This window comes from Vidua macroura, chromosome 17 (genome assembly GCF_024509145.1).
Source record: "Vidua macroura isolate BioBank_ID:100142 chromosome 17, ASM2450914v1, whole genome shotgun sequence".
Taxonomy (NCBI): Eukaryota; Metazoa; Chordata; class Aves; order Passeriformes; family Viduidae; genus Vidua; species Vidua macroura.
In genome coordinates, this window is record NC_071587.1 from 9,419,387 (window position 1) to 9,443,560 (window position 24,174).

The 24,174-nt window shown below is 43.0% G+C and overlaps 2 protein-coding genes across 4 annotated transcripts in view; one reads left to right on the plus strand and one right to left on the minus strand.

Annotated features, from left to right (window-relative positions):
* NKAIN4 (sodium/potassium transporting ATPase interacting 4) overlaps positions 1–9,980 on the plus strand; it is a 50,560-nt gene extending 40,580 nt beyond the window's left edge. Inside the window, exons 5-8 of one of the 3 annotated variants that reach the window (XR_008439778.1) lie at positions 1,220–1,280; positions 4,307–4,391; positions 8,175–8,247; positions 8,700–9,980. Coding sequence is in view for 2 of the 3 variants with exons in the window: in XM_053993304.1 (XP_053849279.1) it covers positions 1,220–1,280; positions 4,307–4,391; positions 8,700–8,709 (156 nt within the window). In the remaining variant the exon portion in view is untranslated. The remainder of the gene's footprint in view (positions 1–1,219; positions 1,281–4,306; positions 4,392–8,174; positions 8,248–8,699) is intronic. The other 2 variants (XM_053993304.1, XM_053993305.1) reach the window with 2 other exon arrangements.
* Positions 9,981–13,476: 3,496 nt separating this feature from the next.
* BIRC7 (baculoviral IAP repeat containing 7) lies at positions 13,477–21,061 on the minus strand. Its single transcript, XM_053993106.1, has 8 exons — positions 21,026–21,061; positions 18,258–18,786; positions 17,161–17,260; positions 16,492–16,573; positions 16,357–16,402; positions 15,232–15,450; positions 14,286–14,351; positions 13,477–13,801 (listed from the first exon to the last, which is right to left on the minus strand). Exons 1-8 carry the CDS (start codon positions 21,059–21,061, stop codon positions 13,599–13,601), a joined length of 1,281 nt encoding a protein of 426 aa, XP_053849081.1. The 3' UTR covers positions 13,477–13,598.
* Positions 21,062–24,174: the final 3,113 nt, after the last annotated feature.

A 24,174-nucleotide genomic window follows, 5' to 3' on the forward strand; every position in this document is an offset into this window, starting at 1 on the left:
TCAGAAATGCCCAGCAGAGGAATGAGGGAGTCCCCAGAGCTACCCTTCCTCCACTGAGCTTCTGGGATGTGCTCCCATAAGGCTCACCCAAGAGGAAAGGAGTAAGCTCCCTTCTCTTTCAGATGATTATAGAAAAATCTTCAAAGGAAAAACAGGGTTTAGTGATGCTACAAAAACATTCCATTTCCTCCCAACAAGGCATGTTTTGTCAGGGAGAGCTGGAGAAACCACAAATACTGTAAAACTCCCCAGCAGAAATCTCATTATCTTGCCTTTTGTTTTAGGGTGTGATGTATTTTTCTGTCATATTAGAAATGAATGGACTCTACTTTTCAAGCCCTCCCATGCATCATTCTGTCTCCACTTGGAGTGAGTCACTGTGTGTTACAGGCTGACTCTTGTTCCCAGGAATTGAGTTCACAGTGGAAAACAATTATGCCTCACAATAACTTTACTAATGCAGTTACTGTCAACCAAGATCTCACTAAGTGGGGTGTTATGTAAAGATGTGAAATGAAGGATAGAGAGGATATTTGATTAACAGGAAGAAGGCAAAGCAAAATAAGACCCTGCTGCATCTGGAATGCTTAATTCCTATACTAGCAGGAGTTTGTTTCTCTGTTTAGGCTGAGGAACACCTTGATAGTGAGCCTGAAGGAGGCAGCTCTGATGCTTTAGAGCTTCTAGAAACCACCAAGTTACTAGAGATTTTGGTGTCTGAACATTTCTGCCAGCACAGCACTATTCTTATGGTTAACTCATTTTCTATCTCATCTGCATAAAAACTACTCACCTCTAATTGGTAATTTACCCCGTATGACAGGAATGCTGAGCTGACGAGTTCTCGTCATTCAAACTCTGTCTCCTGTACATTGTTGTCTGTCCCACAAGGCCCTCTCCTCTATCCCCATCACTTCTTACAGAGACTTAGCACAGGAGTTTCAGTTTCAACAAAGCCAACCCATGTTCTTGCCAATAATTCAAGCAACTGAAGGTGCTACTCTGAAGGTGAGGATGGGTCTTAGTTTTCCTTCTGAAGCTTTGGGTGTGCTCCATCAGTGCCTTCCCTGACACCCACACCTGCCTCCCTCCCTGCAGCAAATATGGCTTGGCTCCACAGTTACAGAAATGCTGAGTGCCTGCTGAAGTTGTGCCCAGTGGGTTCTGACCAGGCTCACACTGGCTGATGCTAAAGTGATTTATTCTCTTTCTTTTCCAGCTGGTGGGCTTTGTGTACGCCTGTTACGTGGTTAGTGTTTTTACAGAAGAAGAAGACAGCTGTAAGTATTTATCAACAGATCTCTTGGCAAAGGTTTTAGTAAATTTTATTTCTCTCTCAGATGTTTGTCTGTCAGGACTGAGCTGCCACCAGACTTCTTTCCATCTCTGCCTCTGTGTGTTATGGCACTAACTACCCCTCAAAGATCAGCTATTTTTACTGTGAGGGTTTTTTTGCCCCGTGTCACTCTGTGTTAGATGCTGTAATTCTGCTACACTTAGAGCACAAAAAGAGCTTGGTTTTGGCTTCTCAGCTGGACTAAGCCTTGGAGAAACTGAGCAGCTGCATCTGTTCTCAAGCTCCTATAGCGTGAGAATAATGGCTCTGAAATATTACTGCTGTGATTAAAAGCACCTACAGCAAAGCTTTCAGCCCAGGGCTCAAGTAGGAGACCTGCAGAATCTCATGTGCCACAAGCTGAGGATGAAGCAGATCATGAGAGTTCTTGCCAAGAACCAATCTGACCACTAATTTAAGAGCAGAGGAAGTGCTGTATTTGAATTAGGAGGAGGAAGGAGCCAGCTCACTCGTGTTGGGTACACAAATCTCTTCAGTGACAGTCAGTCACTGTGACATGTGTCAGGGTAAAGACCCACAGGTCTGTGGGACCTGTGCAGGTGCCCAACTGCTCCTGGATTGCTTTGTCCCTCTAAAATGCTCTTTGAGACCAATAATTTCACAAACAGAAAAATGGATGCATAAAGTAAATGCAAAGTTTGGCAAGGTGTTGGGTCTAGGCCAGTTTACTCCAGCAAAGGATCTCATCCAAAGGTTTTACATCTGAGCATCAATTCTTTTAAGGCATTGGTTAGGTTTGTGCAAGTAGCTTTGTTGTTTTAAAGAGCAGCTGGCATGGAGGAGAGCTGGAAAACAACAGCTTTGAACTGAATATTTGAAAGTATGTGAAGAATGTGTTTTCACAGGAGTGAGAGGAGATGCATTACTTATCTGCCTTGTCCTTATGTTTTTTTCTTCCTTCCTTCCTGGCTGAACTCATTCTCCTGGCTTTATTGATCATTTCTTTAGAGCTTGGCAGTGCACTTAGAGAAGGTGCTACATTATAGTAATATTTTTTAAATTAGACTATAGCTCTTCTATTAGCTAAATAGCTCCAGTTCTGAGCCCCTGCTGAATATTGTAAAGCAATAACTTGACAGAACTAATTTTTATAGTAGGGATCTGTTAGGAGAGGCAACAACATGGAAGGAAGCTTTATCTAGGAAACACAGAGCTGGTAATTTCAGGATATGTATTTTTTTCCCACTAACAAATTCACTTTCCCTCCGAGTTTCCCAGCTTGGAGTTAAAATGCCAGCTTGAATAATTAACAATGACAAACCATCAATATTTCACACTCACAGGGGTAGATCCTTCCAGTGACCTGAATAAATTTGAGCTGCGTTTTAATTTTCTCTTCCATTTGTGGTTTCCTTTAAATGTTGCTTTGATATGCAGCATGAAGTAATTATAAGTGCAGAGGCACATTAATCAGGAAGCTCATGCTAACGTGATTTTCATGAGAAAACACAGCAGTAGGAACCTACTAATGCTGAATTGTGGGCAAGAATATTTTAGATGTGCTAATGCAATGTAGTGAATCACAAGGAACCACACTTCAGATTTTTTTTTTTAAGTGTCTTGGATTTTGAGTGCCCTCATGCTTGTGTGTTCAGATGATAAGACTTGTTTGTTCAAGGTACTCAATAGTTACTGAAAATTGCAGTTCGTTAAAGTTTCTCAATTTAGGTGTTCCACAACTGAGGTAATAAAGTTAATATCTTGGTTTTGTTTAAAATGGCAGCCTGTTTTGATTTTAGAATACTCAAACACTTTCAAAAGTGGCTGAGAAAAGGTAAAGTTTCATTGAAACTGTTTGGGAATTGTCTCCACAATTAACTTAGAACCTCTGCAGATTTCACCCATTACCTTCAGCTGTCCCAAAATCACAATATCAGCCTGAAGCTCTCCATCAATATGAAATTTGTCAGAATCTGTTGTCCTTAGGTTTCTAAATATATTTTAAGAAGTTTGGGTTTTTCCACATCCAGTATATTAGTAAATATTTTTTCTATTATTTGATCAACAAAAAACCTCAAACATCTTCAGCTTAAATTTAAAATAATAGTGCCACCTTCAGGAAAGAAAAATAAACAGGCACTTAAATAGTTAATAAAACTCTCCAGTTATTTTTAAATGGCAGTTGGACAGGATGGTTTTCACACTTCCATACAAAATGTACTAACTTGGCACCAAAAAATGATCCAAACTGGGTCAGTTTTAAAGGGTTTAGCCAGGCCTGCGAGGTCAGTGACAAACCACAGCACCTCACACCTCCTGCCCTGACTGTGCTGGCCAGCTCTGTGCTGCAGCCTTGGCCTGAAGTCCAGGGAACTGAGACAGCCTTGGAAAATTCTTCCCTGGTTACTAAGGGAATTGTCACTTAGAGCTCTCCCCGCTGAGTTACGCTGCCCTTCCGTGAGCCCTGGAGAAGGGAAGCATTGTTCCTGCCTGTGCACAATTCAAAGAAATTCACTTGGCAGAGGGGATGCGAAAAATACCAGAGCTGGAGATAATGAGCTGGTTGCAGCTTTCCAAAGCTGCTGTTGTCTTGCAGGAAAGACAAGTGGGGCAAGAAAATTCCCACTTCACTGTGTAACCTTCCCAGGGAGGGCTGTGCTGCCAACCTCTCCCTGGCATTCGCTCAGGAGCCGTTCTCCAGCTTCCTCCCCTCGGCTCTGGCTTTGTCTGCTCCTCTCACGTGCAGTCACAGCGTGGTGGCAATGCCCAAGGAGGCTTTTCTAGAGTCGTTGTTAGCTCTGCTTTAAGTTTTGTGTTAGCTGAAATCTTCTCTTTGGCATGCTTGCCCATCCCAGGAGATCCCAGAAATCCATACCTGAAAAAAATCACTTTTCTGTTCTGTCACTAATTTTTGTGTTTACGCCATGACATTCACCAAGCCTTCCTTTCATTTCCTTTCAACCTTCTGGCCATGTTTGTTTGTTTATTTGAGTTTCGATTTTTTTTCAGTTGATTTCATTGGTGGATTTGATCCATTTCCTCTCTACCATGTCAATGAAAAACCCACCAACCTTTTGTTCAAGCAGACATACCTGTAAGTATCATCTGTGCTAAGAGACTCCACGTGCTTCTTGGTTTCAAGGGTACCACAGGTTTGGGTTTTTTCATCCTTGCAGGCTAATTTCACCATCAGGGTTTTCAGGCATGGAAGGAATGAACAAATGGACACCAGAAGGGGTGAAGCTGCCCTTTCTCAGCTCCAAAATCATTTTAAATTGTTGCCTCCAAGAACTGAGCCTTCCACATGTGGGGCAGCCCAAGAATTCAGCTGAGAGCAGGAAGGGGATTTGTCCACAGCAGCTTCTCTCATACCAATAATGAAGGGCCACTGTTGAATTCCCATTTCTGCCCCCTGAGGCACAAGATCACAATTTCGCTCTGTCCACTTAAAAGCTGGTTCTTAATGAGATCCTCAAACACAAAGGCCAGTTCTGTCTGTTTAAAGAAGCAATGAGATCTGATTTTATATTCTTTAAATTGATCTGCAAGAGGCAGTTCAACACATGGAAGTTTTTTGCAGCAGCTGCTGAGGGAGGCTGTTTTTCAGGAATAATGTTACCAGAATCCTGCCAAAAAGAAAGATGTGAGGATGGTGGAAAAGAGTGGGGCTGAGGGAAGAAAAACTTCCCTGAGGTAGAGTGGTAGATGTGCCCCTCTAATTTCATAAGGACTTGCTGCCCACTTTGTCACTGCAGCACACAATCAGGAATACAAGTAATTTCTGCAAGGCCACTGAATTCCCTGTAACTTTGGGGTTTCTCTAGTGTTATTACAAGGGATGCTACAGGAGATTAAATATTGATTTCTCTCTCATTTTGTCACAGTGGGGTGGAATTTTTCATAGTCTGCAGAAGCTGTGCAGCTTTAAGCAGCTCCCTGATTTACTAGCTGGGTGCAGCAGCATGCTGAAGAAGCATCACATTTTTACAGTACAGGGTTTGGGCTGCTTTTTTCTTAAAATGGCAAGTTCTGCTTTCTGTGGAAGAAGCTATCACTTCTAAATGAAGATTCCTAGATGGGGAGATTGCAATATGAAGAGAAGTTACCAATGTAAAACTTTCTTCCAGGGCCTCAGTAAGAGGGGAAGCTGCTGCTCAAGTCCACAGATAATTCTGCTGTTCCTCCCTCCCATTCTTTAGCCCATCACTTCTCTGTTGATATTTTCTGCCAGCATAAAATAATATTTCTTTCAGGCTAACAGAAGGTGAAACCAGCTGCTGAGCTGTAGATAATGTGACCCTCTATAAATTTCAGCAGCCACCAAATAGCAATTTTTGTTTCTATATTTCATCCTATTGCCTCTTTTCCATGTGTGTGAATGGGAGTGAGGGGAGGAAGGGATCATTCATTCCCAGGTTATGGTGCCATGGAGTGTTGCAGGCTGGGGCACTGACTGCCAGATGCCCTTGTCCAGCTGTGAAAATAATTTAGTGATGACTTGAAGGCAGGTTTGTTTTTTTTTTTAATATCCTCTTCAAGAAGATGCAAAACAACAAATACATCCAACCTATCTGAAATTTAAGTTTAAGAGCAGCTCAGGATCTGGAACATGGGGTTTCTGGTTTGAACTCCTTTTTGTTGATGGAAATGCTGAATGAAACCAAATTTATTCTACAACTGATCACTTGGAGCTGACTGCAAGCAGGAACCTTCATTTTAGGATGGCATCACCCCCTTGGCTGCAGTCAGATGCATTTTCTGGGCTGCCACACTTCTCTAACAGGATCACTTTCCTTCATTCCCTACTGGAATGATCCTATTCACTCCAGTTTTACCTATACTTTTCTGATGAGATCACATTCTTTCCTCCCACTGTGCCCTTTCCTGCATTTTTCTCAAGTCTCTCTTTTTCATATCTCTGAATTTATAAGTTTTTAGAGATGTGAGACCCCACAGAACAATGACATGAGCTGCTGAATTCAGTATTCAAACTGCACCCCAGTTCTGGCCTTCAGCTTCCAGCCACAGCACTGAAAGAAGTTCTTAAATACCCTTGCCTCCTGCCAGGAGGAAAACACACCTCCCCAAACTGTTACTGATAATAGGTACTTCCACACCATAATCCAGTTATGTCCCAGCTTTATCACAGTGATCTCCCTGACCTCAGCTTTCAGCCTCCAGTCAGTGAAAAACCTCACAAATTTTTCAAGGTGTTATTTTCTCTTTAAAAAAAGACACGAACAACAATCAACCATCATTTTGTGCTGTTGTTTACAAAGGCAAGATTTAAGAGTGCTCATCTCAATTCAAACCTTAAACACTCACACAGCAACAATGGTATTCTAAAAATAAAGTCGTTTCAAGTTCCACAACTGCTTTTGTTCCATGTTTCACTGACTCCAGGGGAGTTTGGTTGTGATAGTTACTGTTTGAAGTCACAACCTGAAGTAAAAGAGGCTCACATGAAAAAAATGGTTCTGGAAGTTTTACTGCCCAAAAGAATTGCCCTTAACTCACTGCTGATTGCCAATCAAGGCGCCACACTAATTATTTAATAATAATAATAATATATTAGCACTCTTGATAGAAGACATACTAAAGTCTTCAGTGCCTGAGTTTCTGTGTCAAAGTACTTATCCAGGGGATAGTAAATCCCTTCTGGAAAGACAAAGTTGCTCACCTGAGGTTAAAAGAATATTTCCAGTGAGTTTTTAGGAAGAAAGGGTTGAACTCTTTCTCCTCCCTCAACTGAAGCACAAGTTCAGGTTGTGCCTGCTGGCACCACTGTCTCCCCTTGTGCTGCACAGCTCAGGACCTCAGCTCTGGGTTGCTTTTCTTCTTGTTCATTGGTAGTAACAGAATTCTTATCACTCGAGGCAAAAAAGCATTTTTGCACCAATAACTGGAAGTGCTGGCCAAGCCAGCTTTGACATTTCTCACTCAAGCTGTTCTCTCCAAGCCCCTGCACTACCTGCCAAGTACCCAGAGCATCCTGAGCATTTGTCAGCCCCTCCTGCCTGCTGAATCCTTTCAGTTTCCTGACATCACTCTACAAATTTATTTTGGAAAGCAGCACTGTGCAATCTCAGTTATAAAGCAAAAAAGCCTCAAAGCGTGATTTTGTACACAGGGTAGTGCTAAATCAAGAACCTGCTGGATGACAGGAGGTGATCTCTGTTTATTTAAAAGGCACAGGGACAAGCAGTAGATCTTCCTGCCTTTTAAGATTGTGTTTGTAAGGCCGAGCAGTGAACTGCACCTCACAAAGGTGAGTTCACCCCTAAAGCTGATCTGGCATCTCAAGTACTGCATCACTTTAGGGGCTTCAGAGCTTTAATTTGAGTTGTGTAGCCAGATTTTATGGACTTTCCTCAGATCTACCAGTGGAAAGGTCCCTGTGTTAACACAGGGTGTGACTTTTATCAGATGGAGACCTCAGTATTGACAGGGCAGCGACAGGAGGTATTGGTTAATTGAGGGATTTGAGGCTCCAGTTGGCAATTGCTCACCTTAATGGTCCCTGATCAATCTTTTGTGGGCCACAGTCTGCTGGCCACAGGCACGAAGCAGCTGTGAGCATTAAAGGATTTGTCCCCATACAACCATCATCCCCTGCTGGCTTAAAGTGAGTTCTTCAATACATCAATATGTACAAGCACACAAATAACATTAAGTCAAAAAGTCAGAGTCCAAGACTGAAACACAGGAATAAGAAGGAGGGGAAGGAAAACTCCTTTAGAATTGTTCTTCCAGCTATCTTCTCCAAATTTTGTCAAGCAGAATAATTTACAAAGGAAACTTAAACAGGAAAAAAAATCCCACTTTGTTCTGAGGAGAGAAAAAACACAAAACAAAACACTTCTGCTTCTCTTTCTAGGTAGACTTTTTCCCAAACAAACAACATGAATTTGCAAACTCTTTTGACCATCCTGAAGCTGCATGTGTAAGAGGTGATGTTTCAGCCAAAAGCATTCACTCACCTTTGCTGCTGGCTCCAAAAGTAGATCTGCTTATCCTGCTGTACCTACACAAAAAGCACATCACTGCAATTTCAAGCAGCTCCTTTATCCTAGAGATGACCCTTAGCTTTTTAAGTTTCTAACCAAAGTTTATGCAGCTCCAAACGCTGAGGATCCATAGATCTAACACTTGAGCCTAACTGCAGCATATTCAGGTCTGACACATGCATTGCATTCTTTCCAGGCTTGAAGACTACTTAACCACATTACTTGTGAGCTCTCAATCCTATTCCTCATCTGTAGTCAATCACATTTAAAAGTCCAGAAGAGAAAATAAAAAAATGTCCTCATTATTTCCACACCATTTCTGCCACATAAAGAAAGCAGTTGAGTACTTGCTCCACACTCACAGCCTGCCTTCACCTTTTTTCCCCCTTTTATAGGCCTGCGTAAGTGAAGAGGAGCCAGAGGATGGATAAACCTTGCACTCCACCAAAGGTGCTGCAGGAAACAGTCCCCTGGGGCCTGGATCTTTGGCAGAGGAAATGCAGGATGGTGAACTCCACTCCATTTTTTGGTTCCTTGTCTTCTTTTCAAACACAATGAATGTACATCAAAGAATGGCCACACAGTTGGTTTTTAATCCTCCAAGTGCCCTGACGAACCTTTCCTACCACAGTCTGCTGGTACTGGCCCAGAAATGGCACAGGCCTAAAGACCTCTGGCAGAACAAGTTCACCAAGAGCCTCTCTCAAGAGCTACAGTTGAAGTCGGAGCTGCTTCCTTGTGCCACGGATCCAGAAAGAAGGAAGCACTGCATAACACCCTGGGACACTTCATATCTTCTGTAGTTAGTTTCCTCCCCTTTTTCTGAACAGAGCCTAAATCCCCTAACAAAACTTCACATCCTCCCTGCCTGTATAAAATGAAGTGGGGGCTCTTTACACTTGAGTTACTTAGGCATTGTTGGGTTCTAAGTAGAGATGAGAACTTCTCCCTCCTTTGTCCCCACCAGCCAGGTCCCCTTGCTCGTTCTCTGTAGACATGGCAGTAGGCTTTTGTCCTGGAGCTCAGTGTTCTGTGGCCTGACTCCTGTAATGCTGAACAACTGAAAACTACTGCAGCCATCAGCTCTTCACTCAGCATGCAGCTTCACCCTTCCAACCAGCCCAGCCATTCTTGGAGCAGCTGTAGCTTACTCTGGGTCTGCCCAGCTACATTAAATTAACCCTGGTGTAGCTGAATCCTGCTGCAGGCCCTGGAAAAGGCCAGTTCCACATGGATCAGAGGTGGGTTTGCACCTGCCTTCACCTAGAGCCACACCTATTCCATGTAACAGCCTGGTGGAAGAGTCTCGTTTGTGACAGGCTTTTTGAGGGGAGGGAAAGGGCTGAAGGGGCAATGCAAGTGTAATTAAGTTGCATTAATAAGCTGCAGCAGTTGATTAAAAGTACAAAACCAAGTCAGCTTTGTTAGCTGTGTCTCCCAGCATGTTAAGTGTCAAAAGCAGAGGAGGAGCAGTTGTCAGCCAGCCCTGGCATTTTTGGGTTGATACTTCAAGTGCTGTTGTAATTCATTATTGTCTTGCCTAATTTGTTTGGGATTACTTGGCATTTTTTTTTTTGAGAAATGCTTTTCAGAAGGGTCAAGCTTGAAGCCATGCTAGGGAGAAGTGTGAGGGAAGAATTAAAAACAAAAATAAAAACATTAAGTGCTAAATCAAAGACAGAATGATGCAGCTTTTTTTTTTTTTTTTTTTGTCTCATCCCACAGGGCCCAGTAAGCAAAATCCTCTTTTATAAACCCAAATGCATAAGCACTGATAGAGTATTTTTTGCTTCTGTGCAACTTCTATTCCGGATACCCAAACATCCTGAGTTCTGCTTGGGTGCAGCTGCAAGTAAAAATGTTGTTTTCTGTAGGGTGTTTTTCCCCTTATTTTAGGCACCAAAATCCACAGCTTCTCACTGAGCAAAACAGACAACTAGTTTCATCCTAGTTTAATACCTCGAAGAAAAAAGCTCAACCCTGACAGCTCTGCATGACAAAAGTCAAGTACCTCCCTTATTAGTAATATCGTGTTACTACCAAGGTAAAAAATACCAGTGAAACACAAGCTACTCTCCATTTTGAGATCACACACAGCAGTGTGCACACACTTAGAATTCTTTCTCCACCTCCCCTTTTTTCACTTTCTTTATGGATCACACTCATTCCTGTCTGCCCACCTGATGCTCCCTGGAGAGGCAGAAAAACAAAAAGGAGACGAAGAATACACATCCTCTATTCAATGAGATTTTCCCAGGAAAGTTTGCATTTGTTTGGGGCTTTTCAAATTAATCTTTCCTTTTCTCATTAAGCACTGACTTCACACATTTTGGGTTCAATATGATTTCTTTTCCTCAGAGAGAGTATTATCAATCAGATACCAGCAGTCTTTGTCAGCTTTGTTTGGGAGCAATCAAAATTCAGCATAGATGGTGGAAAAGGCACCGTTTCAGCTCGGAATACCTGAAACATTTTACTGGTAATTTCAGGAAGCAGTTCCTTTAGATGGTAAGAGGAGGGAATTTCTGGAATTGAGGTCTACATGTTTTTAACACTACACCTCTCCAGCTGACCAAGCTCTAATGCCACTTTCACCAATTAAACTGATCAAAAGCCCTTATCAAGCACTCTAAAGAGATAAAGCACCAAACTCTGCACTTAACAGCATTTAAAGCCCCTTGGCTTTCATACACACTGGTAAAGATCAATGAAATAAAAGTGTGATGACTGAGTCACTTCAGAACTACCACTCAATTGCCCGTGTTCATTGTAGCATAAAGCACCAATTAACAGAAGTAAAATAAACACCAAGCCCATCTTCAGGTAAGCCTATAATAATGCAGGATAAATGACTGCTATTCATCATAAGGAAAAAACACAGGTCTGAGAAGAAACAAAGGGTCATACCTACCATATGACCCCTACCAAGGGTCATATTCCACACTTAATTATCTCCTCCAGGCTTCATTAGCAGAGCCGTTCCTCCTCATGCCCTGAGAACTCCTCTCGTGGTCTGCTTGTGCTAGATTCACTCCGTGTCCCTCAAGGTGACAGTGTGACAGTGCTCTGTGAGGGCAGGGACTGCCAGTCCGTTCCACCCCACCCCATCCCATCCCCAGCATGACCCAGGAGCAGCTGAAGGTGGTGGCTTCCCTTATCTCCAGTTTCGGAGTGCCCTCTGTTGGGGACAGACATTGCTGGAGATGCTTCTCCAAGAACAACGTGGTACCTGGTTCTGAAGGGACAATTCCCCGCAGGAGAACAAACCAGCTCCTCCCTTTCCGAGGGGTGGAAAAGCCATTCACCATTTTCACACCGTACAACAGGGTGAGCCCCAGGAATAGTCGGTGCAGGTCCAGCCTCACTTAGGTTCCAGTCACACTCAGGTGAGCTTGGAGGAAATAACACTGTTGCAGCACCGAGCTGGTGTTATCCCTTCTCAGATTACCACATCTATTTAAGCTATAAGTTTCTGCTGTATTTATAGAGGCAAAACAAAGCCAATGATATTCTGAATCCAGACAAGACCTAATTGGCATGGTGGTGACATTCTGTTCCCTAGGAAAGCTGCTGTCTGGCAGAGACCCAACCAATCCCTCCAAGAGTTGTAGAGTTTAAACCACTCAAGTTGTAATTGCTCTCATCTTTGCCAAGAACTGTGCTAATATTCCCTTCTTCTGAAAGCAGGGATGAAGAGAGCTGCCCACCCATGGGATCTACAGACAACTGACACCTTAAAGTGACTCATAGGCAAGCCCCCAAGCTGTTTAGTAACCAGAGCTGGAACCAAAGAGAAGCACTTCCAGAGCCACAAATACACCAAAAAGAGCCACCTACCAAAACTCTACAAATACTTCACATCAGAATTATTCTGCATTTGCACAGTTTCGTGTATCAGATCCTAACTCTCCTTCATCCTTATCCCTTCTTTTGCAGTTTCAATGAATTTTGAGGAGCCAAATTCTTCCCTGTGATGGTGCTGAGGCCCTGGCACAGGGTGCACAGAGCAGCTCTGGCTGCCCCATCCCTGGAAGTGTCCAAGGCCAGGTTGGACAGGGCTTGGAGCAACCTGGGATAGTGGAAGGTGTCCCTGCCCATGGCAGGGGGTGGGAATGGGATGAGCTTTAAGGTCCCTTCCAGACAAACCATTCTAAGGCTCTACGACCCACATGCTGGCTGGAAGATTCCAAAGGACACTAATGGATGGTAAGAACAGCTGCTTTTCTTACTTACGCCCATGTAGCACTGAAGGACAGATGTGATTTACAACCTGATGTCACTCCAACATCTTAGGACACCACCACACCCCTCCCCCAGCAGGGAATTGCACTATAATCAGATACTCAGACCTCTAAATTAAATAAAGGAAAAATTTTATTCCATGAAAAAGAACAGTTTAAATTAAAAAATGCATTTCCTTTCCCTTAAGAAGGGATAGTGTAGATGAAACTTACTCTCTTTGGCTACATGATAGAATATTCCATTTTAAATACAAATCACCAGTTTAGCCAGCAAAGAGATGTTCTAAAAAGGTATGTTTCCAGAGCTGTTTTCCACCAGGATAATACCCAACAGCCAGGGAAGAACTCCATAAGAAGCTTCCAGGAGACCGTCCAGTCACCCTGAGCACAGAGACTTCCACCAGGGGAGGTCAGCTGAGAGCAGAGAGCTTGGAGGGTTAGGCCAGACTTTTCCACTTAGTTATGCAAATTTGAGTATTACTGAAACGTTTCATCAGTTGTTGAAAATTCAACAAAAAGAGGAGAAAAAAGACAGCAAAAAGGGGAGAAAAAGGTAGATCCTCCCTCCCCCACAACACATTGTTGCTGAGTATTCTAGTCCCAATGGAATGCACTTTGTACAAAAAATACTCCCATTTTCAATCAAACTTCCTGAAGGAATCCCTAAGAGAATAATCTCTAGACAACTGCTAAGTGAGTGAGAAAGAACCAGAGAGTCTGCTGAAAACAGCCTTTGATTTCAACACAGAGCAAAGATTCTCTTGAGAACACAAAAATGTGGAGAAGGAGAATCTCTGTCAATAAAAGCCTCATTTTGGAGGACAAAAGAACCCAGCAGAGTTTTCCTGGAGCAGTCCTAAAGCAAGAATAGATCAAACCAGCAGTTCTTCCTAGAAACACTGTGCACGGGAGACACGTTCAGTGAGTTTTTACACTTTTGCCAAGCTACCCTGCAAATAAGATTGCTCCAGCAAACTATTTATTTATTTTCTCCCTCTGCTGAGTTATCAATGAGTTGTAGGGACTTATCTTTCCCCTTGGGTGCACCATGGCTCAGGACATGAAGGCTCTCACACTGCCCTGGATGACAGCTCTGCAGATGGGACACAGCCTCAAATTGAGGGCACATTCTTCACAAGCTACCAGGTGGCCACAGGGAACAAACACAACAGACACATCTCTGTCCATGCACACTTTGCACATCCTCTCCTCTCGCAGGCGCCGGAGCTGCTCTTCTGTGCTCAGCTGAGACTCATCTTTACCAAAAAAAGAAAAAAGAACAAAAGGCCAAACTGTTAGTGTTTTGTCACAGCTCCAAAGTGCCAGTTGTGACAGCTTAGGAAGTCACACTGCAACTTGCCCATTGTTTTGTTCAGAGACTGTGAAGATGGCAAAAAGTACCTCTCAGGCAAGTTTCATTTAAGCAGAAAAACTATAGCTATTGTAGACTGGCTTATCTACACAAGGTTCAGCTCACTCACTGGACTGAGCAGGGACACAGATCAACAGCATTTACTCTGTTAATTATCCCCATAAACTGGATTTTTTGGTAACAGCTGCTTCACAGGGGCACTCCCATCCCTGAATAAGGGTTCCTGTGCTCAAGTGCCATTCAAACTAGCACACAGTCCCCTTCAAAATTAAAAAAATGAGTTAGTACAATGACTACTGATACTGTTACTCTAGAACTCCTCCCAATTATGCTTAAGCTCAATTCCCCACACTGCCAGCCCAGAGCACCTGATTCCTTCTGCTGCACAGATCGCATTTCTTGTCTTGATGTTCCAGTCTCTCTCTGAACAGCACCTGTACAACCAGAAAAGAAGATTGTATTCAACTCACTCCTTTATCCATCTCCTGACAGTGCTGTGTGAAAAGAAATACCCTGGACCTCAGAAGCATTTGGTTAAAAATTTCTTGTCTCAGCCTGGCATGCCTGATGTTCTCTGTGGTGCTTCAGTGGCTATTTAAATTCACCTCTTTGCCAAGGTCTGTCTGTGCACATCACATTCTCTCCTCAAAGGTGGTTTATCTATCACATCAGCTGGTCATTCCAGCTCCTCTGCTACTATTTAATCAAAATTTCAGTTTTGTGGAATTCTTTCCATGTTAGCTACAGAAATGGCAGACCATGCTGTGGAGGCAGGAGCTTTGGAACTGCATCTTCAAGTAAAGCTTCACTCGGCAAACAGACTTCACAAAACAGATAACACAAGACAGAAGTTAAGGGAAATATATATTACCCAGACAAGAACTACAGCTATTTCTAAACAGGTTATTGATTCCAATTTTAAATAGGCTTAGAGTGATCATCCATCCCAGGAGCTTTGCTTCAGACAACTGCCTCTGCCTGGATCAGCTGTGAATTTGTGCATAAGCCTGCACATCATGGAGTGCCACTTATTGCAGGTCTGAGGGCAGCAGGAAACACCAAGGATATCCCCACCACAGCCCAGTGCAGGCAGATACAGCCACTGACATCCCAGCAACCACAGCTTCTCCAGGTTTCTTTAACTCGGAACCTCATTGCTCAGGCTCCCAAGGAAAGGCAGGCTTGGGGGCATTACCCCTCAATTCCAGCCTGGGCAGAGTGAAGGCAGACCCTCAGGACACTCCCAGCAGTGCTCCAGGTGCAGTGAGGAAGAGCTTAAACACCCCCTTAAGCCCAGCTGTGAGTCAGGCCTACCTCTCCTTCCTCCTGCACTGCTGCTGGCCCCCCAGCCTGACTGCAGCAGGTCTGAAATCAGCTCAGACTCAGACAGGTAGAAAGTCCCAGTCAGCATAAATTTATTCTCTACCAGGTTTGCCACCCAGGTGGGGTCAAAGCCCATCTGCAGGACATTCTGCACTATGAAACTCTGATCATCAGAAGGATGAGCCAGCAATTTCCAGTCCCTCAGAGGATCTGTAAAGCAGTGAACAGGTACTTTACTAAAAAGGCAGAGCTTTGGGCAAAAAGTGTGCCATTCCTTGAAGGTGCTCTACATAAAATGACATTAATATATCCTAGAACACTCCTCAAGCTATCCATTTAGCTAGATTAACTTCCACATTTTTTACTTCAAATCATAATTCACAAGGAAGTTAATCAAAGCCAATTTCATAAAAGCCCAGACACTTATTTTGAATGGTTTATTTCACTTTATCAGTGAACAGTTTCCTGTGTTCAGCATCACTCCATAATCCTTATCTCTGTTTTCACATCCCAGAACAGAAGCCTCAGAACTGCTTTCATGAGCATCAAGTAGAACATCCCAACTGAAGCCTCTCCTACCTGAACCATTTATCAGTAACAACAGAAGTAGGAAATTCAGCTGGCAGTCTCTTCAAAGGCTCAAGTCTTGCTTAAGCTTATGGGAGCCAAACTTCATCTACTTACATTTCTGGGAGCAACTGATAAATGGGAATAAATCCCAGGAACAACATTTCTATGAATATCTAGACCCTCTACTGTTCTCTGGTTTCTTATCAAGCATGTTTAAAGTGTTGTAGTGAAGGGCTTTACAGACAGACATCAACAGCAAGAGCATCAAAAGCCAGAGGTAAGTTAGGTAAGCACTCAAAACTCACATGATTATCCAGACTAGCTAAGTGTCTCTGGCCTTAAACTAAGAGGTCTCACAAGAAAAAGTAATTTTGTTTCTTGAGCTAGAGACCATTTCCTAAAACCAAAGTGCAACAACTTCTAGAATATCAAAATATCTCACAAGCCCCATGTCTACAGAGGGCAGAGCAGCTCAGGTGGGCTGGTGGAACTCAGACTACACCATGTTCACCAGAAGATAAAATACCATGGAATTACAGCACTGACCCTGGGAGGGAGAAGAGTCTTGCTCAGTCTGATCCCAGGAACGTCTCTGAAAATGATTCAAAAAGAAAAGCACATGTTCAAAACTCTCCCATCTACCAAACCTAACCCATTACACACAAAGTGTTCACAACTCACTGGAGCCAGCAGGGTGTTAGAAAAGGTCGCCTGAACGCTGTTAACAAATTCTCTCCCCCTTGAGTGAAGTAAAAATTCACACCTATGAGCAGAAAAGTTGAAATGCATTAGTACAGCATCTCCCAAGTGAAAGCAGCAGTTTGAAATTTAGAAGCAAAGGATGTTACAGGCAATGAGCAAACCTCTATATATCCATTAAAGACAGGGTATCAGGTGTTTCACCTGCCCACCTCTTGCACAAAGGCTGACAGTAAGAGGATCACGATCCCTCCTCCTTAATCCAGTCCTCATTTTGGCCCAAGATGAGCTCGGTTGTAACATGCTTTAGAATAAACCACAGGAACTGTGATGAGAGAGCAGTTCACAGGAAAGAAACAGGAACTGCTGCAGAAACTCAAGGCTTACAGTACATTTCCTTTTGTACCTCAGAGTAGGAGTACTGAAAGCCCTTTGATGCCAAAGAAAGTTATTTTAATTGAACTCTTAGATGGTGAACTCCAGGTCAAATTAGAGAATCTCAGGTCTGAACTGTGCCATTCCACCTAAGCTTGAACATTTTATTTTGCTTTTAAGGTGAGAGGATATAAACATTGCTATCCTGAAAGAAAAGTATCAGTGTGAAATGCATGACCTATCTTTTGGGGTATTTGTTAACCACGACTGACTTACTCTGGGTACCATTTGGCATGTTCCCTCCAAGGATCATCTCCAAAGGACCAGCTCCTCACGCCTCCATCACAGTAAAAACACCTCACTACATCTCCTCGTCCTGAAAGGGAGAGCAAGAGATTATCTGACACCTGAGACACTGCACGCCCTACACTAACCCTGGGTGAGACTCAGCACAAAAAGCAGGCTTTGGACAGAAGAGATGAACACGTGACAATTTACTAACACAGTGCACATTGTACAGGAGCAGGAACTCGGTCTGAGCACCCAGAGCTGGCTGAGATGATTCCAGAAGGGGATCACAAGCTAACAGGCAGCATCCATGGGAGCAGCTGAGCTCCCATGCACAACCCCCCCAGCCAACCCCCCTACCTGCCTTTGCAGCAGAGCTGTAATTAGTTACACCTGTGAACACACTTTGCTCACTAACAACAATCTGCCAAGTGCAAATATTTCCCCTGGCTGGTCAACTCAGAGAGGATTATTTCTTCAAACCTGTTACCTAAGCAGCCAAGCATTCTCAAAGGGAAAGAATAGCATTATATTGATATTCACATGCAAGTGATTACAAGATATATTGCCAATTTTCTGCAACAAAAAAAAAAAACTGATTTCTGTACTTCAAATGAAGAGTGCCTAGAGAAACAAGCCACAGCAACAGCCAGAGGAGCTGACTCCATACAGCTGTCACTCAGGTTTGGGGTTTTGAGAAGAAAAGGCTTCAGTGCAAGACACAGCCTATCCAAAATATGACACATCAAGCAAGCTCCTCGAGTCCTTTTAGAAGTGCAAGGAATAAACACACTCAATGGATCTTAAAGCACACACTTTTCTGTCCGTAAAACATCTGTTTAAAACACATCACCTTTTCCTCTCCTGCTGGCAAGGAGGTATTTACTCATGGAGCCCTCAGTACCCAAACAGGAGTTAAATGTTGAAACAAATTCTGCACAAGCAGTAAGAGAAACAGCACAGGCAGAAGGAAAGATGTGGTTTTTAACTACTATACACACAGGTATTTGTAAGAGCAATAAAACAGTGAAACTTTCAGAAGTTAACTTGAATAAGAGTTAAGGACATTTCCCCAGAGTACCCACCTGTGTAAAAGAACCCTGCTCTAGCCAGTTGCTCTGGATGCATGCTGGAATTTTGCGGCCAGTTCTCAAATGTAGACAGTCTCATCTCCTCTGTCACCATCTCAGGGTACTCCGGCTCGTTGGGCAGGGCTGTCTCCTCACTGACTATCCCCTGCAAGACACTCAGGAACTGCCCATCCACAGTGTCAAAGATCTCCTGCAGGGACAGCATCTCCTGGTTCCCAACATCCTCACCACTGAGGTATTTACAGGAAGGGAAGAAGCGCAGGTGCTCTATTATGGGGCAATCACCAGGTCTCCAGTCCTTCAGGACACCACCACAGCAGAAACACTGCACTTCATCCCCGGGGCCCAGGTAGAAAAATCCAGCCTCCACCAGGTCCCGGGCAGACACAGGGGCGGTGCGGGGCCACTGCTGGAAAGTCCTCAGCCTCCTGGCCACGCTCCTCATGCTGGCATCGAAGAGCCGGCGGCGAGCAGCCCTGGGCTCAGGCTGCTCTGCTGGTGCTGCATCCCCCATGGCCGTGCTCTGCAAGAGAGGATGGAGAGCCCAGAGCAGTCAGCTGCATTCACAGCCCCAGGCAGCGCCCACCCCGTGGTATTATTCCTCGTCCCCATGCACATTCCAGAAAGCTCCTGCTCGTAACAAAGCCCAGCTCGTTTCGGAGCGGCAGCCCAGCCACAGATCTGGTGTTGCTGTACTTTGCTGTTGAACTTTTGCTGAGCCTCCACTGGTGTCTGACGGGAAGAGTCCAGGGCTTTCCAAGGCCCTCTGCCAATTTACAGGAAAGATGGAACAGAGAGGGGAGGGCAAAACCTGCGCTGCCTCCCAAGCTGAACCAAGCCAGCCTTTGGCATCTAATCTGCAAGATAAATCCCCAGCCATTTTGTAAGCCTTTAAACCAGCATGAAAAAGGCTCTGCTTTTTATTCCCTAAACCAGACATATGATAACAAAACAGAAAACAGCCACACCCAAACAAATAATATCTGGATCTCCAATTTACAGCCAAACACCACACAAAACATCTCATTTCTCATGTTTTTATTGTGATGATTATTAAGAAGTGATCATCTAGAAATAGCTCTATAAAAGAGAACTTTTCCAAGCCATGGCCTCAAATAATTAGATACAGTTTCTATGAGGTGGTGTCCTTAAATCAAGGATTTTCTAGTTTTTTTCACATTCTGCCTGTGCTACATCTGTTCAAGAGGAAGAGTAAAATTAATTAAGTTTCCAAGTGCTTGATTCTCCAAGCTCTCACCCTGCTTAAGGTAACAGCCCTTCCCTGGGTGATTAAGCTGAACTGTAACTCAGCCACTGCTTCCAACATTTTCCCTATGGCTGGCATAGACACTTTCAAAAGGCCCTACAGTGACACAACTGAGAACCAGGAACAATTTAATTCATTTGGAGAGAAGTCCCTACACAATGTGATTAAATAAAAGGTGCAATTAGGCCCTTTTTTAAAATTAAGGGCCATCCAAATCCCTTCCCCCCCCAGCTCAATAGGCAAGTTCAACTCAAGGAAGTGCAACTTCCTATTTACTGGTTATCAGGGTTAAGCATTATTAGAATACAGCCCCCAAAAAGTCACACAGGAAAAATGTTAAATCAAGGGGAAAAAAATATAAATAGACATTTTTAAAAGGTATCATTTTTCAAGGCTGGTACAACATTAAAATAACAGATAATTACAGCAGGGCACAGCAAAATACAAACAAGTGGAGACCATAGATGCAGCAGCTACTCTGCAGCAAACACCATCCCAGAGACTCTGAGGAGGCTTAAGAAACACTTGGGCCAGTAGCATCTCTGAAGAACTGTTTCTCTTGATTAAGAGCTGCAGCACATTTAGGGAGGAAAAAAGTTTACAGGTCATTTTAGTCACAAAACCCATAGCTGTCCTCCATAGGCATTACACATTTAGTGAGATTTTAAAAGCAAAATCAATCTTACTCAACCACATGCCTCTCATAATAAAAGGTAGCAAGGAAGAGAAAGTTCATTAGCAATCAGAATTCCATTCTATAAAGACAGGGACAGAAACCAGGGCTGGGAGAAAAGGCTCTTGAAGTCTCTTTCAGAAATTGTGCTTTATTTAATACAATAAAGAAGCTACTCAAGAACTATGTCACTGGTATAAGGAGAAGTCCATAGAGGCTCTGAGGCCATCAGTCCCTGATGCCCAGCAGAACGTGCAAGCTAAGCAGACTGAAGAGAGGCAGATTGTTTGCCTTCACAGCAGATTTTGCTCCCAGAACACAGAAGCTTGTTCATCAGGCACAACTCCACAATCCATGCTGCTCTCATCTTGAGCCTTAGCAAAGCAAAAGCTGTAACTCTTAAGCTACAAGTTTTGGGTTCCACAGAAATGATGGCCAGATTATCTTAGCCTTCCTCCACCTAGAAAGCACTTGAGAGCAAGCTTCACAGGTTTTGATTTCTGTCTTCACAAAGAAAATTATTTCTTCCACAAAAGACTTTTTTTAATAAGAGGTGTAGCATAAGAGAACAAATATATTTATCTTTTGCTTATTAAGAAGCTCATTATGGTTTACCTTCACATACTCTGCAGAAGACTCATTTACTCTGCTAATGAGACTCCCCAAACCAAATTAAAATTTCAAAGAGCTATAACACCACTAAAAACCAATATCCTACCACAAGCCACTACTTACATAGGAATACAAAGCCAAAACAACATTAGAGCTCATACCAGCAATTAGCACAATAAAAATATTCCTTCAAATAAACCCCAACTTTACCTGAAACATGCTAACTAAACCCCAGAAAGCCTCCATAATTTAAAACTCTCTCAACACCACAAACTTCACACAAAAATCTTCTCTCCTCAGATGTCTCCCCTAAAGCAGAAACACTCCCAAGGAGTAAGTGAGCCCACCTGCCTCAGAAGCCATTTATAATGCTTAGTTCCCCCCCACCATTGGCTGGGATGGGCTGAAGTTCTCTATTGGCTAACGAGTCCAAATTTCATCTTTATAAAAAGGAGTCACAAGGCAAAGTTAAGCTCAAATGTTCTCCAGAAAATCTTGTGAAAGCCTAGTCTAGTGCCAGGTGTGACATCCTGACTCCTATGATATAATGGCTGTCACATCCCTAGTTTGCTGTGACTCTATTAACAGTATTTCTGCATCTTTTCCAGCTTGTTTTCACATGTGTTTTGCACCTTACATTTCTTAAGAAAATGTACTGTAAAATTAGCAGATAAATAGCAACACGAATTTTCTCCAGACAGCTTGAACAGATTGCATTGCCTTTACTTTGGGAATCAATCTTTTTCTCCAATTGCATCTTCACAACTTGAAATCCTCCTATTCCTTTGCCTTCCTGTGGTCACAATTCCACAAAATGGAAGATTTTAAGGATAGTTTTGAAAGGTGCAATTACTTGAAAATGTGTTTTCCTTTACCACTGCCTGAAAAGATGCTTAAAGCTTCTTCTAAAATCTTGACAAACTATCAGTTCTCCATGTAAACATAAGAACATAGGTGGTTCATGTTTCTTAGATATGATAAATTAGCATTTTTATGTTAATAAAAAGATCCAGAGTCCTTCTTTTTTTTTTTTTTTTTTTTACAAGCAAGCCCAGATAATCATTCTCATTTTAAAACAGTGTTGGGTTTTTTGCTAATTAAATACTCGTTAATGAAAGCCCCTGAGCAGTAGAGGGCAGTGCTTTTATATGACATTTACAGAATGCTGCAACAAGAGAATGTGCTGGGGAGGTTTGTCCTTAGTGAATTTCTCTGTAATAAAATACATATAAAGATAACTGCACATCATCTTGCACTCCGTGGGTCCTGTCCTTTCTAGGTCTATGCTGATTTTTGAAGAATACATCCTAAAAATCCAAAGGACAGAGTTAACAAAATCCCTCCTGCAGAGGCTGCTTGGGGTCTGCTGATGGCTTGTAGCAAATCACCTGTTAATCAGTAAGAGTGATTGATAATTCTGATTTTATAAAGCATTTTACAAGCAATGACCTCATCTTCTACTGCTTGTAACCACCTGGCTTCTCAAAGGTGTGCACAATTCCACCTGTTTTAGGAGAACCTCCAGCCAGATTGTTAAAGAGGGAAAAGCTGTATAAATCTCAGAGAGCTCAAAAGCAGCTTCTAAGTTGACAACATTGGTCTATTTCTGGCAGTGGTTATTTGTTTTGTTTTTTTTTTTTTCTTGTATACATAACATTCTTCCATCATAAAAACAGGACAGGTTTAAGGTTGATTATCTGTGGGGATACACCCATGTTGTTTTGGGGGGAACATTTCACCAACAAAGGAAAGCTGAGGAGGACCAGTGAGATGACTGTAGTAGAAGAAGATGAAATGACTCCAAGTGTGGTGCTGAGAGCAAATAAAAACAAGTCACCATGTATAAATGATAGGGGTTTATTTTAGCACATCAAAATTTGGAAAGCAAATAACATATTCAGTAATCTGTTCTATGCAACTCATACTGATCTTTTTTAGCAAGTCATACATTTTCATTTTATTTTCAGAGCGTTAAGATGTCCTACTGAACTTCTGAATGCTTCTTAAAATGAGGAGTGTCATGAGCTAGTGATAAACAAATGTGGGAATCAGTAAACATCAATCAGGAGTCCAGGACAGATCAGTGATAATGATCAACACTGCCATCACTAGACAGTGATTGGAAACACTCGATGAAGAAAGTAATATAAACATAATTAATCAAAAATCTGCTTGCTATTATCAACCTGATTCGGAAGGAAAACAATCAATAAATACAAGGGCCAGAGTACATCTGGAGAGCAACAACAGCATAATGAAGAGCTTGAAAGCACAGAAGTGACTGGAGCCCCTGGAAAAGCTCCAGCAGAATTCAGCATCTCCACCCTCGAGGTGCTACACAGCTGTAAGGCGCTGAGGCTGTTCTCTGTGGCTTAGCTTGAGGTAGACTATTGTGCTTTCATCAATAAATTAAGAGCTTACTGAGGAAAGAGGCTTTTATAACAGGAGGAAAAAAGGTATCAGTTGGCACTGGTGAAGAAATGAAGAGGCTGGAACACAAAAGGAGACACCATAGCTTGTCACTGCAACTGATGAGTAAAGGGACTGGGTATCGAGCAAATTTATGGCATCATTGCCATTCCCACTTGCTCAAATGTTAGCCACTATTAAGATGTGGAACCATTTTTCAGAATAAACCATTCAGACCCTGTGATGTAACTGCTTTGCAGCCTGAAGCAGAGTAGACAAAATCATTGTAGCTGAAGGCCTAGACACAGATGACTGCTGCTGCTTCTCCATGTAGGGTCTCTCTTTTCCTCTTCTGGCTGCCTCTTCCTTGCATGTTGTCCTCCCCCTTCCTTCCCCTGAAGGGCCTGCTGGTCTGGTCCTGCAGAGCAGCACCTGCACTGCTGCTCTCTGGGGAGCTCCTGCCACAGGAACACCCGGGAGGAGCCCATCTGCTCAGCTGCCTCCCAGGGCAGCCCTGAAGGACCAAGGCACACTCTGGATGTTGACACACAGCTCCACAGCATCCCTAAAACAAATCCACTGTGGACAGGAAACAGGATCCAACGCAGTGAATAGTGACAAAGCACCCTGGAAAGTGACTGAGCACCCCTGGGACAAACACAAAGCCATTTCCTCAGGGCAGGGCAAAGCTCAGAAGCCTCACTTTGCTGTTTCATGCAGCTAAAATTTTTCTTTTCCCATAACAAGTTCTGCCATACATCTACAGTGATATTTTCTGCCTATCAACAGCTTCCTCACTGCACTTCCCTCAGCGGACTTTTCAATAATAATGAAAAAATAATAACACATTAATAATAATAAATGGTTTATTTCTCCACACATTAACAATCATTCATTCAGGAAGCCTGGAAAATGTTGCTATGAAGTAAATCATAGAATCCCAGAATGGT